The sequence below is a fragment of the Camelus bactrianus genome, chromosome 35 (assembly GCF_048773025.1).
Source record: "Camelus bactrianus isolate YW-2024 breed Bactrian camel chromosome 35, ASM4877302v1, whole genome shotgun sequence".
NCBI classification, from domain to species: Eukaryota; Metazoa; Chordata; class Mammalia; order Artiodactyla; family Camelidae; genus Camelus; species Camelus bactrianus.
Genome location: NC_133573.1, coordinates 28,944,931 through 28,960,467, shown reverse-complemented (window position 1 = coordinate 28,960,467; position 15,537 = coordinate 28,944,931). Strand labels below are relative to the sequence as shown.

At 42.7% G+C, this 15,537-nt stretch overlaps 1 protein-coding gene across 1 annotated transcript; it reads right to left on the bottom strand.

The window, feature by feature from the left end:
• Positions 1–2,029: 2,029 nt before the first annotated feature.
• Positions 2,030–15,537, bottom strand: LOC105074417 (dihydrodiol dehydrogenase 3). The gene is made up of 9 exons (XM_010961988.3): positions 15,319–15,537; positions 13,209–13,376; positions 12,239–12,355; positions 10,896–10,973; positions 10,341–10,463; positions 7,624–7,733; positions 6,553–6,718; positions 4,136–4,218; positions 2,030–2,178 (listed from the first exon to the last, which is right to left on the bottom strand). Exons 1-9 carry the CDS (start codon positions 15,400–15,402, stop codon positions 2,136–2,138), a joined length of 972 nt encoding a protein of 323 aa, XP_010960290.2. The 5' UTR covers positions 15,403–15,537; the 3' UTR covers positions 2,030–2,135.

Here is a 15,537-nt window from a genome sequence, read left to right as displayed (position 1 = left end):
ATGCCAAAGGGTCTTCTGTAAATGGCAAAGACGAGGCTACAAACATAAGAAAGAATTCCCAGGGAAGAGAAAATCCTTTTAAATGGGGAATCCCTTAAAACTCCTTTGAATCCTCACTAAGTGGGATTTACTAGATATACAGTAAAGGGTGGGGTCAGCCGCCTAAGCTCGTAAGGGGATTAAAAGACGAAACTTGTAAAATCAGCTATAACTACAACGAACAGTTTAGGGATAAACATGAAGACGTAATACACGATGACAAATCCGCGGAAGGTGGGCAAGGGGAATGACAGTGCAGATCTTCTCAACTGCAACATTTTGCTGAAAAGTCAGTGGATGGTCTATGGGGATTGCCTTGCACGGGACTTTGTTTTCTCTTGTGGTCTTTGACATTCTCTCTTTAACTTTCGACATTTTAATTACAAGTCTTGGTTTAGACCTCTTTGGTTTCATCTTCTGGGGGGCTCTCTGTGCTTCCTGAACCAGGATATCTTTTCCCTTCTTCAGGTTTGGGAACTTTTCTGCCATAATTTTACCTAATATGTTTTCTGCCCCTTTCTCTCTCTCTTCTCCTTCTAGGACCACTGTAATGTGAGTTCTCCTCCACTTGGTCTCACAGTACCTAAAACTATCCTCGTGAAATTCTTTTTTCTTTTGGCTGTTCTGAGTGATTTCTATTTTTCTGTCTTCCAGGTTGCTTATGCATTCTTCTGTTAAACCTAGACAGTTGTTCACTCATTCTACTGTATTGTTCATTTCAGGTGTTTTATTCTTCAGCTCTGATTGGGGCTTTTTTTATGTTTTCTAGTTCTTAATTGAAGTTCTATGTTCTGCTATTTTTCCCCACTTTCAGTGAGCATTTTTATTACTATTGTTTTGAATTATTTATTTGTAAATTATTTCTCTCTGTTTTATTAGGGTTTTCCTGAGGTTTTATCTTCTTCTTTCATTTCAAACATGTGTCTTTTTCTTCTAATTTGTTTGACCTTTTCCGTTTGTCTCTGTGAAATTAGGGAAAGGGTTACCTATTCCAGAGTCTAAGGGGTGTCCTTGTGTGAAAGCATCTCTCTGCAATCTGCCTGTGACCGGTGGCTTTGGTTGTAGAGCTGGGTCTGATGTGATCATGGGCCAAGTCCTCTCCCCACATGAGCTGATGTTGCTGTGTTGGTGGGAGATAGGGCTGGAGTTAGAAGGACTAGAGCCAGAGTTAGCTATGAACTGAGGCTTCTCCTAGGATCAATGGCAATTTGTGCCTTTGGGGGAGTGAAGCTGGGGCCCAAGGGGCCAGAATAGGAGTCCTGATAGTTCAGCTCCTCCTCAGAGTGATGGCACAATGGCTGGGGGCAGGGCTGGGGCTCTGAAGGCTGGAGCCGCACCGCTGAGCTGGCTCCAGTTTTCCTCTGTGCATGATGGCAGCCTCAGCCTTAGTGGGGATCAGGGCCAGAGGAGGGGGGTGTGGATCAGGAACCTTGTGCAGGAAGCGGGGTCCACTGGGGCGGTCCCGGTAGGCTGGCCAGGGCAGCAAGCAGTGTTTGATCTGCTGCCTCTGTGTTGGGACTGAGAGCAATCCAGTCCTGCACTTGCTCTTGAGGAGTGGAGTCATGGTTTCTTACAGTCCTTCATTTTCAAACCAGACAAGGGGGCTCATTCACAATGCTGGCCTCCAGGGTTGGGCTGCCCACTATGGGGCTTGGACCCCTCTCCCTTTAAGGAGGTATCCCTGAGCCTGTTTATGCCCCTCCTCTTCCGGTCACCTGCTAGGTTGTGGGTCCTGACTGGACCCCTTCTCGTGCCCTCCTACTAGACTCTGTGGGGTTCTCTCATGAAAGCTTTGGGTGGAAAACAGTCACTCTTCTGCTATTCAGGAAGTCTGCAGTTATAATTCCTCTACATGCAGAGGTTTTCTTCTGTCCTTGTGGGTGGAGATGGGTCCAAGGTCCGTCTTGAAGGCAAGGTCTGCCTTTTGATCCCCCTCCCAAGTATCCTTATTTTGAAGTCTATCATTTCACTAAAAATAATGCAAGAAGCCTTAAACCAGAGACACTGCTTTTAATTAGCTCCACGAGGTACAGAAATTCTTCCCACACCCCTAGAAGCAATGCACTCAGGGAGAGCTCATGGTGGAGAGCTCACAGTCAATATTCTTCAGAAAATGGATAGTCAGGGTGATCGCTAAAGCTGAAAGAGAAGGAGAGATACTGATTTTATTAACTCAATATCACACTGTCAGAGAGACTGTTTCTCTGTGGAGGGAGTCAGGATGGGCTAAACCTCTGAATTTACAACCACATCCCTTCTGCTACCCCGACACACATACATGCAGGCCCCTGGTCCCTGTGCAAACTGCACCTTCCTGCCCAATTCCCACATTCACATGCGATATAAATGCCACGGTGATATTTTGCTTGATTGAAATTGAAATTCATAAGAGGATGTAAGAACTATACCTAAAATGTTAAGGTCAGTTCAGCTTCAGGTGGAACATTTGGCCCAAGATGATGGCAATGTTCACAGTAAGACATATGCTGGTCACACACTCATCCAACACATAAACACAGAGCACCCCAGAATAGAGGGGCGCTGTAAATAAACTTCTAATCTCTTGAGAAGATAGCATGTACACCTACATAGCTTACTGACAAAATGGGATGACTACTTACTTAGTTGATAATGTATAAAAATTCAGTAATTAACATTACTGCTGTTTTCTGTTTTTTCCCCAAGTTTCTATTTTTCTTTCTACATTTGTCTTCTTTTCTTTAGTGGAGGTTCTGGGGAATGAACCAAGGACCTGGTGCATGCTAAGCGCACGCTATACTATTGAGCTATACCCTCCCCACTAAATTCATCTTTTTCAATTTAATTTCACTAAAGAGTGCATCGTGGGCACTTCCATGTGCCAAGAGCCATGCTGTTGACATGAGATTAGAAAGACAAGTAAATCTAGGCATTTACAGCCTAATGAGGAAGAACATAGAACTATACTTGAGAGCTTTTGAGTATAGAAAAGCAACTTTCCACCTCTTTTTCAGTTATAATCTCTTTTCTCAGAATCATGATACAGCTTTGCAAAAAAGAAAAAAGGTTTTAAATCTTTCTTTTGAAAATACATCTTCATTTTATCACTAATTTGTATTCCCCTTCTCTCTATACTGCAAACTTCTCTCAGTTTGATGAGTCTTCCTTCTCTTCAATCCTGACATCCTCCTGCAGGAACTCAACGTGGAATTCCATGTGCGTGAATAAGTCAAAGTCAAGGACAGAGGAGCTCCCCAGGGGATAGTGTCCGGACAAAGGCAACATGGAAGTAATTCTTGAATCAAGAAACCAGAGGAATCCAGATGACCTCATCTGTGTGTGTCCTACAGAAGACACAGGAGACGCTACATGGAGAGTCAGTGAAGTTCGTGATCCATTTCTAACTCAGTTTGGTGAGATTACAAGAATGGGAACATGGAGCTGCACAGGGGGAAGAAATGCCAATGAAGAGATAAATCTGGAACAAATGGATGGTGTGTTGAAAAACAAAAGGCCATCAAGGAGAAAAGCCACCAGACATTGAGGGGAGGGGGTGGAAGCGGGGCCAGGCTGTGACTTCATGGCACCTACACCCATTGGCCTTTTTGTGCTCCCTCCTCCATTAAAAGTGTTAATGTTACATTTGACAGTTGCCTTAGGATAAAAACAAACGTAATCCTGGCTTGATTCATTATTACACCATCACTATTAATATAATTATTTTCCTGTGATTTTAATAAGAATGAAAAGTGAAGCATTCTCAAGGTCCCTAAAAGAATAGGGGGCTGTACACACTGCAGTTTCCATGCCTAATGGGTGCATCATCCCTGAGAGGAAACACACCAGGCACAGGGGTTAGGGGCATACATGTAGTGAATTCACCATAATGTGGGCTTTGCTCATTCTGCTCATGCACTGTCCTGGCCCCACGCACATTTCTGTTGGGTCAGAGACTGAGCCCCAAGGGAACCCCCTGATCTGAGGTCTACAGGAAGCTCCTACTTTACTCCTACCCTGGAAATCAGGACTGTCTTGCTGATTTAAGAAGGCTCACTTCCTCTGTTGACAGGCCTGCTGCAGAAAAGAACACAAGAGAAACAACCTACAAGTCACTTACTAGGTTGTATCAAGATAGCGCATATTTCTGTTGAGGCCGTCAATTGCTTTCATGTCTTCTGGCGTCAACTCAAAGTCAAAAACCTGGAGAGAAGGGAAGACTCACAGTCAACTCTCCCCCAGGGAGCTGGCCTCCCCCGAGACCTGGAGGATTTGCACCTGGATGGAGGCAAGAGGAGGGCACAGGGAAGCCCTGCCCGGCCTCAGCTTCCACGTGAACTGGCCTGGGACCCCTTCTGCTGAGTTCTCCGCCCCTCCTTTCCCGCCCCCTCTCCTTCTCTGCTTCACTTCACTGAGTGTTACAGCTCAGCAATCCCAGATCTTTCTAAGTGAACTGCTTGCGACAGAAAAAAACCCAAACAATCCTCCTTTTTCCCCACAAGGGACACTTGCATAAATTGCACAAAGCACCTGCACTTGAGCAAATATTAGACTACTTGTTCCTTCCCAGCATCGCTGACATGTGACACAGCCTTGAGCTGAGGTGAGTACTGGAAGGAGGGGGCCCCTGTATAAAAGTTTCTCCGAGAATCGGACATCAAACTTACTCATTGTGTGTGAATAAATCTACCAAAAGCAACTTTGTAAATGCCTTTGTAGAAAAAGTTGTGAACTGTATTTAAAATGGAAAAGAATAATTAATTAATGAGATATTCATATCATAACCATGGGATGGAATACTCAGTTTTATAGAGATAACCATTTTTCTTAGAGATCTGCTGTTTCAATGCTGTATGAACTTAAATACATATTTTTTGGTGGACGTTGTTAAAGTGAAATTCAATTTTATGTAAAAGGACAGCTAGTCAACAGCAACGGAGAATTCTTAAAGAAGGAAAATATACTACTCTGTAAGTCAACAACATTTTCCACTATGAGAAGACAGCGCACAAAAGTACATCATTAAATAGTGCTCAGAAGTCAACTTATGGAATTTTGCTTTGTGCTTTCCCTGACAAGGAAAATCAGTGGAAAAATATGAACATTTAGATTTCCATTCAATCATATATATATATACACACACACAAACACACACATACGTATGTATATATGTGTTTATATATATATACACCCATTTTCATGTCATATTAAAAGTCAGTTCTAGGTGTAATACAGAACTTAATTTGAATAGAAGGACAAAAATACTTTTTCACAGTAATATTTCCTTGCCCCTTGAACTGATCTTACCTGTGACTTCCATTGGAAAATAAAATTTGCCAGAAGCAGTTTTGAGTCAGTTCTGACACTTGAAGAGATTTTTATCGCTACACACTGCCTTGGGGTCACACCACTGTGCTGAGATGAAGACCAGGTTGGGGGGGGGGGCACAGTCTAGACAACTGTATGTGAAAAACTATATGGAGTAGAGTGTAGGCTCCTCTGACAGGAGCCAAATCCACCTGCTAAAGCAGAACTGTCCGGCTGCTCTGCGTTTTACTGCAAACACATGAGAGCCACAGCCAAGAGCAGAACAGCTTAGCTCAGCGCAGGCTTATTGTCAAACCACAGGGTCATGAGCTACATAAATGACCTTTGTAATACACCCCATAATTGGAGAGAGTTTGCTGTACAGCTGTGGCTAACGGTAAAATACTGGTCTCCTACACAAAAACCAAAAGATGCAGAAACCTGGCAAAAATGGACAAAGTTTGAGCAATGGCAAAAACTCAAGGAGGTTAAAAGTATGTAAATAGCACTACGGTAGCAATCAAGGAAATGCAGAGTAAGCCGCCATGAACTGCAGGTTGAAGATCACGGCTGTAGCTTCCCTGAGCCCCAAACTGACATGCCGGAAACCTCGCCCCCACGGCGATGATACGAGAACATGGGGCCTCTGAGTGGGGACGCGGGCAGGATGGTGGGGCCGTCACGGGCGAGGCGAAAGCCGTGCCACCTGCCATAAAGGAGGCCTGAGCCAGCTGTGCGGCCCCCTCTCCCGTGCCAGACGCGTCGGCAAGAGCGCGACCTGGGAGAGGGCCCGCGCCCGGCCGCGCAGGCGCCCTGCTCTCAGAACCCAGCCTTTAGATCTGTGAGAATTAAATTTCAGTAGTTTCTAAGACTCCCGAGCTCTGGTATTTTGTTAGAGCAGCCAAAATGCTCTCAGAAAGTCACGCAATCCAATTTCCTGACTGGAGAAAGAAGACGTGAGATATCACTTGCACAGGGCAACAGAATAGATTGCAAATGTAATGCTGGAACTGACATCTCTCCCTCATGTCCAATCTCAATTCCACTTCGCCGCGCTGCCGCTCCTGCTGCAAGTGCAGGTGGAGAAAACCGTTAGGATCACCCGTAGGGCATCCAGCACAGGGAACAAAGGTAACTCATCTTGGCCCAAAGACGTCTGGAAAGCTGCACACAGAGTGACCGCCGTGGAGGGTATGAGTTAGGAGCCCTGCCCCTCACCCCACGCATCACCTGCATGTTCTCCTTGATCCGCTTCTTATTGTAACTCTTGGCCAGAACCACCACCCCGCGCTGCAGCTGGTAGCGAAGGGCAATCAGAGCTGGGCTGCGCTTGTGCTTCTTGGCAATGGCACCAAGAAGTGGGTCGTCCAAGAGAACGGGGAGTCTCAGGTTCACCCTGGAAGGAAATTCAGAAATGCTGAAGAGCTGAGACTGAGTATTAAGCTTGCTAGGGGGCTTCCCAAACAGACCAAATAGATCCACCTAGACCAGTGCTTCTCAGAATGTGTCCCTGACCATCAGCATCCGCGTCATCTGGGATCTAGTTAGAAATGGGAGTTCCGTGGCTGAACCCAAGACACAGGTGACGAGAAACTCATGTGGCACCTAGCCATCTGTGTCACACAGCTCTCAGGTCATTTAGCTGCATTGTTGTGTTGAGACAAATGCTTCCAAATTCATAGATTTTGTTCTCTTTTACTTCTCTGTGGCTGTTTTCTTCTCCAGTCATAGCCCCAAAGTAAAGGCAAGGGCATGAAGGGAGAAATGGAAGGAAAACCTGAGACATTTTTTAATTTTAACTTTTCTCAGGTATTGATAAAAATTGAGTAGTCCCAGAAGTATTCATTGTATCATTATTATAGTGTGTAAAGTATCTATAGATGTTTACAAAATTGTTTCAAATTGTAATTTTTCTGTCATAACAGTCTTGGAGTTACAGATTAATATCCCAATTTTAGACATAAGGTATGTGAGTCTTGGAGAGTCTATTGTTAGCAATGGGTTTATTAGTTAATAAATAAATAAACCATCACATATGCTTATGTCTTTTGTCTCAATTGGGGTATTATATATAGATTTTAATGCAGACAATTTTTACTGAACAATCTACAAAAAGATATATACAATGTAAAACACTGATCAAATGACACATGACAGAAGAGAAGAATTTCTTCCATCCCTCCTTCTCCCCCCAAGGTAATGGAGAGTTATCTCCAGAGCAGTGAGTACAGTATGATTGAAAAACCTCATCAAAATTGAGTTTTAGGTCAACTCCTTCTTGTCTTCATTAGGATTCATTACCAATTTTCTAATCTTTGGGATCCCAGAGCACTATAGGCGACCAGAACAATGCCCTTGGACTTGCAGAAATCCAGCAGTTTGCTCTGGTTCATATAAGGGTGACATTCCACCTGCAGAATCCCAACACAGAAGAGTGTCAGATTAAGTGAAAAGGTTATTTTAATATGGCAAAGAAATGTTAAACTTTTTGACAATGTTAAAGAAAAAATTTTGTAACATAAAATTATAATGGGAAATATCCACATCAAGTAATGATTTTCTTAAAAATAAATTTTATATTTCTGTCCACTGAAAAGGAAAGAAACGATGACATTTCTGAGAACAAGCAACTCTGGGGACCAGACCTGGATTACTAATACCTTTGCACACTGCCAGGAGCCATGCCTAATTCCAAATTTGGGGCAAGAAAACAACTGTTTGAGTGTTGGACAGCAAATTGTGCAGAAAGCAAGAAATTCCTCAACGACTCATGAAAAAAATGTCTAAAGGACTAAAAGAACCCACTTGATGGGGAGACCACTCGTGATAATTGGTTAGATTTGAGCATCAAAGGAATACTGAGCAACAGTAATTATAACATATGGAATAAATCAAAGTCCACGAGCCCACAGTGATGTGAGAGGGAGAAACAGCAAAAATATTTGCCTCCATTAATGGTGATTATTACAATAAATCCTTTCTTGGAAACTGACAATAAGTGGGAAAGGGATAAATCTTTAACCCTTTCTTATAGGAAGAAGTTACTTTTATTCTGATTTAATGAGGTACTTTTATTTTGACAATAAATATCAGGTCAGAAGCTTAAAAAGAGTGTTTAAAGTTGAAAATTACTTTCTAAACATCTCAATGAAATACTTAATTCAAGTAAAAGTCATTGATGGAATTCAGCCACTGTGAAAACTTTGGGGGGAGTCTCACTTCACCTGATGACAATTATCCAACAGATGACCGGGTAATTTCAACAGGGAAAATACACATTTCTAAAGGAAAGATCTGTCCACCGCTAGATTTATCACGGGAACAAAGTTAGCATCACTCATAGTGGGACAAATTGTCATACGTGCTTCCTACTGTTGCAATTTGAGGCACACAGTACGCAAAGGATATTTCTTGCCAAAATGTTTAAACTTAATGTAGTAAGGTTTCAGATGTAACTACTAACTTACAGGAGCTAGGAATAGAGAAACAACTTAATTAACATCACAAGATAATAATCTGATGTCTCTTATATTGTCAAAATTCAGCCTAGATGTCATTGTAAAAAAAAATAATAATTGAGTTACCATTTTAGCTAATAAAATCTTGAGAAACATGACTCAAAGTGACATGGGAACGATGATCAGATTCAGCGCAACAAAATATTGTCTACAAACACACACACACACATATGTATAGCAATTGGGCAAAATGTTAAAAAATGTGCATTAAGAGGGAAAATATGTATACTGTCCAGCATACCCTAAACTTTTCTAATATCTAACATTTTTGCAATAAAAATTTGGAGGCAAAATTAATGCTAAAATCACATTAGTTTTTTAACTACTACAATTGAAAATATTGCATATCAATTTATATATGAATTTTGTTAATTCTACAGGCTCCATTTTCCATAGAAATCTCCTACTCCTGGACTTCAGGTTGTACTTGATGATATTATGCTATATCAAAAAGGACAGTCACAGAAAGTCAAAGATTACATGACACCAGTTATATGACATTTCTAAATTCGATAAACCCATAGAATTAAAGAGAGTGATGGTTTCCAGGGGCTGGAGGAGGGAGAGACTGGGAGTTGCTAATCGTGGGCTTCCAGTCTCAATTACACCAGATGAGCAAACTCTAGAGACCTGCTGGAACGCACTGCCCCTGCAGTCAACAGCACTGCACTGCGCTGCGCTGCGTAGTGTTGTGCACTTAACATTGTCTTCAGCTCTCCCATTAACTTTTCTCTCCACAATAATGTGAAAATACAAAAAATTTTTAAAAAGTAAGAGCACATAACCAAACAGAGAAAAATGTGTTTAAACAGTTAATTTTATGGTGGAAATCAATGAGAGAAATAGAAAAAAATTGACTAATTCACAAGGTTTGGTCAACCTTCCAATGACTATTCCTGAGTGACTATTTCATCTACTGTTAGCATCACCATAAGCCATTCACTTCATCCCTCTAACCTTGATGACTTGCGTAGCTTCCAGTAAATCTCCCTGGACTGTGCTTCCTGCTGGAGACCCCTCAAAGCAGAGACACCAGGAATAAGGATTCAGGCACACAAGCCCCACACAAAACTGTAACTCCTGTCTCAGCTGATTTCCATCTTTCTTTACTGGCTTCCCATTGCTTGCTTTCATGGCCTTCCTTCCTGTACACAATCACTCTCTTCATCTAACTTCTGGTCATCCTCTACAGCTCAGCGAAAAGCCACCTTCCCCCTGACTTCCAGGTACCTATTCTAACCCTCCCTCATCTGCTTTCTCTTCCATAATTTCCTACACACAATTTACCATTAAGGTCTCACCACCATTTACACCAAGACTTTCTCAAACAGACATACCATTATGGGTTCCATTAACAGCCTTCCAGACAGAGGCTCTGCTCTCTAGAACCTTCTGCCCCACAAAGGGAGGAGGAATAGGAAGGGTGCTGAGTAGACACCTGGCTGAGGTGCAGGAAGAAGGTTGTGAGGATCAGAAGGAGAGGAGAGCGAGAGGGCTCACCTGGTTGCAGACAGGCTTGTACTTGAGCCCTGGCTTGTTCAGGATCTTCTCCAGCTGCTTGTGGTTAAAGTTGGACACACCGATGGACTTGGCCAGTCCTGCATCCTTACACTTCTCCATGGCCTGGGGAGGAAGGGTGGTAATGAGTCATTTGTCACTGGCTATAGATCAGGAGTAAATGCAGGTAAGATCTGTTAAAATGGTCGTCACCAGAATTAGGATTGATTATAAGGAGGAAAAAAGGAATAAATCAAACAAGAGCAAAGGTCGTGACACAAGAATAAGAATCATAGTCTTCTCCTAATAAAACCCATAGCGTATATGACACACGGGAGGAAGGAGATGTCTATCCTCAGTGTCCCAGATTCTTCTCCTCTGTTCCTCTATAAACACTGTGGTAATGACTTCCCCCACACCACTCCAGCATGGCAGCCCTTTTGAAGCTGTTGAATTGCTAAATACGATGGTCCATGATGATTCCCACAGGTGGAAGAAGTGAGGGAGGTGCCCCCTCCCCTGGCTTCCTCCCCTGTGCTCTCTCCTCCACAGACTCACCTCCCACGTGCTACACAGATCCACTGTGTCACATATTAATTTTCCATTTTCATCTTTGGGAAGAAGGTCCTCCCCTGGCTGGAAGAGAAGCAGTCATTTGAGAGCTGTCACAAAGTAATTTTGCCAAGCGTAGCCCTGACGGCAGGCACACCTAGGACCAGGACACTCAACCTCCATGAGGCACGTGTTGTGATATTTGAGACACTGGTATTTACAAAGTGGTTTCAGATGCAGCTGTAAGGAACGTCTTTAGGATACAGGCTTCCTCTAACCTCTTACACTTAATATCTGTTGTAAGAAATAGAACTTTCCTAGGTCCTAAATGGCTCTCCTTGTGTAAATTTTCCCTGTCTGCTTTACTTGCCTCTATGGACCTGCCTCTCTTGGGCGGGGAATGGCAGTTATTTCTGACATGAAACTTGCAGTCTTGATTGAGGTTATACAATCGCAGTTCCTCTCCTCCCTGAACACCTGACAGCCTAAAGGCAGCCACGTGAACCACCAAGGATCTCTGTAGGTTTGTGTGGGATGTGGAATATCCAGTCCTGCTCTCAAATGTTAATGACTATGAGTGTTGAACTGACCCATGGTCATAGGTGCCACTGAGGGAAAATATTGAGATAAAAATAAAGGAAACCAAGAGGAATGCAATGGTAAGAAACAGAGGACAATGGAAACATTTCTGATCACTACTCCCAATCCTTAAATTTGTCCATAGCTGGACTTGCCATTTACATCATCCAATACACTATCTTTCATATGATACCTTGAGTAGGTATCTATGACTTGAGATCAACAGTTCTACATAGCACAGTTGTTAATGGCTAAGCGCAATCTTCACAACTCAGTGTGAAGACACCCAACTGTGTAGGCAAGGATTCCAAGTCCCTAGAGAGACTGATGGTTTACAACCACCCAAAGAGAACACACCAAAACTATTCAACTTGAAAGAGTGAAAGAGGACATAAACTCATCATGTTGGAGTATAAGGCAGTTTCACTGCCCACCACTGCTGCCCCAAAATCTGTGTTTATGAAATCCACAGGAGACCCAGGAATCATAATCAGGACCCGGTGCTGAACATGCCTGATTTTATTTCCTCAAGATTTTAAGGCAAATTTGTGAGATTGCTGGACTCTGTTCTCTTGGATGCATGGAAAGAAAATTCAGGATTCAAAAAATTCAGTAAAAATATAATCAAAACTTATTATTTTGGTGATTCTCTTCTTGTGCAATCATCTCTACATCTTACTAAGAAAAAAATCTTCATTCAAACATTCGTGTAAGTTAATAGACATTCTGACACAAGAAATAAAATACTTGTCATCACACAAACTTCCAACCTTCATAGCCATGGGAAAGTGAATAATATAGAGGTCCACATAGTCCAGTTGAAGATCTTTCAGTGACTTTTCCAAGGCTGGTCGCACCAACTCTGGTCGAAGGAAAGTACACCAAAGCTGCAGAGGTTAAAGAATGAAAGCTGGGTTAAATCGTACTTCAGGTGATTTTGTTTCTCTTCTTTCATCTAATACTTAGATGTTTCAACAGTTTGGAAATGGATGAAAACTACTCCTTTTCTTTCTGAACTCCTTTTGATCTAACCTACCCATGTAAACTTGATATTTGATTGAATTTATCATCAGTATATCACTCACAATGGAAGGAAAAGACCCAAGAGATAAAAAGTGTTATCAAATAATTATCATGCCCATCATCTAAATTGTGTTTGATAGGGTTTAAAAGCAATACACAAACTTAGGCTAAACTCATCAGTCAATCAATCCTCTCAGGAATAATTAGTATCTATTTGTTTACGTAGCAATAGAAAAAAGTGCTTTGAACATAGTAGTATGTGCAGAAAATAATTCAAGACACTGTGACTAGATCTTGAGTAATAAACCAAGTGCCTCTCCTGTCACTCTCTGTTACTGATGGACGTGAAAAGTGAGATTCAGAAAGTAAAGAAAGTTTAGAAAGTCACCCAGGCAATAAAGAAAGCTATAATTTGATCCTTCTCAGATTTTTGGCCCTTCTTAATCACACTGCTCTGGGCCAGGCTCAGAGAAGTAAAGTGACTTTCCTTAAAAATTAAAATTTAAACACAGCGATGATGAGAAAGCCACCATCATTCTCTTCTCTTTTTTTTTTTTTTTTTTTTGGATACTAGATTAAATGTGTGTGTGTCTGTGTGTGTCTGTGAAGAGTTTTATCAATAAACAACTCAGCAAACAACTACTGACCCTATTATGTAATTGTCACCTGTGCACGATCACGGTTCACACATGGGCACACACACCACACACACAGCACCTTTGAGGTGTAGAATATGTCGTCTCTCTTCACAGTGCCGTCTGCAATCTTGCTTCGGATGGCCTGTCCAACCTGCTCTTCGTTTTGGTATAAATACGCACAGTCAATATGGCGGAACCCAGCACCTATAGCGAATTTGGTGGCCTCCAGAGCTTCGCTCTTAGGAACCTACATAAGCAACAAAGGTTGTACTTCAATATTCACACAATTAAGAGACTATGAGGCACAAGCTGTGACCTCCCCAAGCATCAACTTCTTTCAAGACTTAGGTTCATGCTGCACGTATGATGTTGAGCCCATAATGGTTTCACTGGACTTCCCGGGTCAGTAATTAAGGTGGAAATCCTGGAACCCCTTTAACCCCAGGCAATCTTTTATTGATCGCTGGGATCAGAAGTATCCATTATCACCCTCTTGTTCAGTGATTTGCTGGAAGAACCCAAAAGATTCAGGATAAAGTTCAAGTCATGGAGATGAATTACACTGTGAGATGTTACCAACAGAAAACAGCAGAGGGCTAAGGGACATCCTTCAAAGCATCAAGAAACAAGGTGAAAGCTTCGAAGAGTCCTCTACCAGTGTAGTCACACAGCGTGCACCAAATAAAATCTGTACCTATTCAAGGTGTACAAACTGATGTTTTCATGAATAGGTCAATTGTGAAATGACACCACAATCAAGCTAGTCAACATAACCATCACCTCACACAGCTAGCTCTTTGGGGTCTGTCATGAGAACACTTAAGATCAACTCTTTTAGCAAATCTTAAGAATATAATCCATCATCATGAGCTAGAGTCACCACGCTGTACATTAGGTCTCCAGACATTATTGATCTTATAACTGAAGGTTTGAACCCTTTCACCAACATCTTTCCATTTTCCCCACCCCTGTCCCCAGCACCTGGGCACCACTCCTCTACTCTCTGCTGCTGTGAGATCGATGGTTTTAGATGCTGCATTTAAAGAGATCATGCAGCTTTTTCCCTTCTCTGCCTGGCTGACTTGTCCAAGCTTCATGCTTTCCTGCTTCACCTGTGAGGCTGCAAATGGCTGTATTAACTTCATCTTAAAGGCTGAATAATACTGCTTTGCTTTTTCTGTATTTCAGAATCCTTTGCTTTTCAAGGGAGTAAATACTTGGTCTAACTGCTCTGCTGGTTCCAGTCATGGTCATTCCTCGAATGTACAGGCATTCAGAGACTGACCAAGGAATGAACGCCGGCGAGCTCTAGTGATAGCCTGGACCACTCCCATTTCCCGTCCCACTTTGCACTACAAAGTAAACAAGCCCTGTTTTCTGTCTCCAAAATGTCTGAATATTTCCTTCTGTTTTATAGATGAGAAGAGTAAGACTCAAAGTTGGATTCCCTTGTCCTACAACTAAATACTCTAAAGACAAGATGGACAGACAGCAACTTTCTGCCCTCCAGTCTGGTGACTTGTCTAGTTTGCCCATCTTCTGCCCAAGCACTGAACACTGTACTGTAATAAAAATACACACAAAACCCACAAATTGAAACTTGGCCTGTAAGATTGTAGCTTATTCCCTCAGGTGATCTGTTTTCCATTGGAATAACTTTCTGGCAGAAGCAGAAGTAAAAGGCAAACACAAGTGGAGTATTTCTCACCTGCACCCGGCAGGCTACCCCACAGCAGAAAAGCAATTCTCTCCGGGTATTTTTCATTCACCTCATCTTCAGAATCTTTTTACCTCAAATATACCTCTGGGTCATGTCTTTTTGGAGGGAAAAGATTTCTTAAATTGCTGATATACACAGAGAAAGTGCTCCAGTGCAAGCACCCTAAAAGCCAAGCACCTGACAGTCTTTTCACAGCTAGGTTCCTTCTCATCTGCCAAGCTGCGACAGAGGGAAAAACCGGGAGGGAAACTCAGAATGACCAGTGGCTGACCACAGTGTCAGGACAGGCTGCACAGTGAAGACTGATTCTCTCCCCCCATCATAAGGTTGGTTCCAGCCTGGTCACAAGAACCCAATGAGCCTCCCAGAGCCACACAGGACCTCAAAGAACTCGCAACCCAAGTCAGTTTCCACTCATGTCCCTTCCCCTTCGTTTTGGAAACCTCAACCCCAAGACCAGTACCGTTACCTCCTCAGGTGCGTAGGTGCCAAATCCCAGCACAGGAATGAAGCGGCCGTCATTAAGCTCCTGACACTGACGTCTGGGGTCCATTGCCTGTGGCTCCTCTGACTGAGCAGAATGATTATTTTCTTCTACCGTCACAGGTTATAAATATGAGGAAGGTACCACCCGAACTGCAGCACCCAATCACTAGCAAATACATTGTGGGAGGAGTAGGTGGAAGCA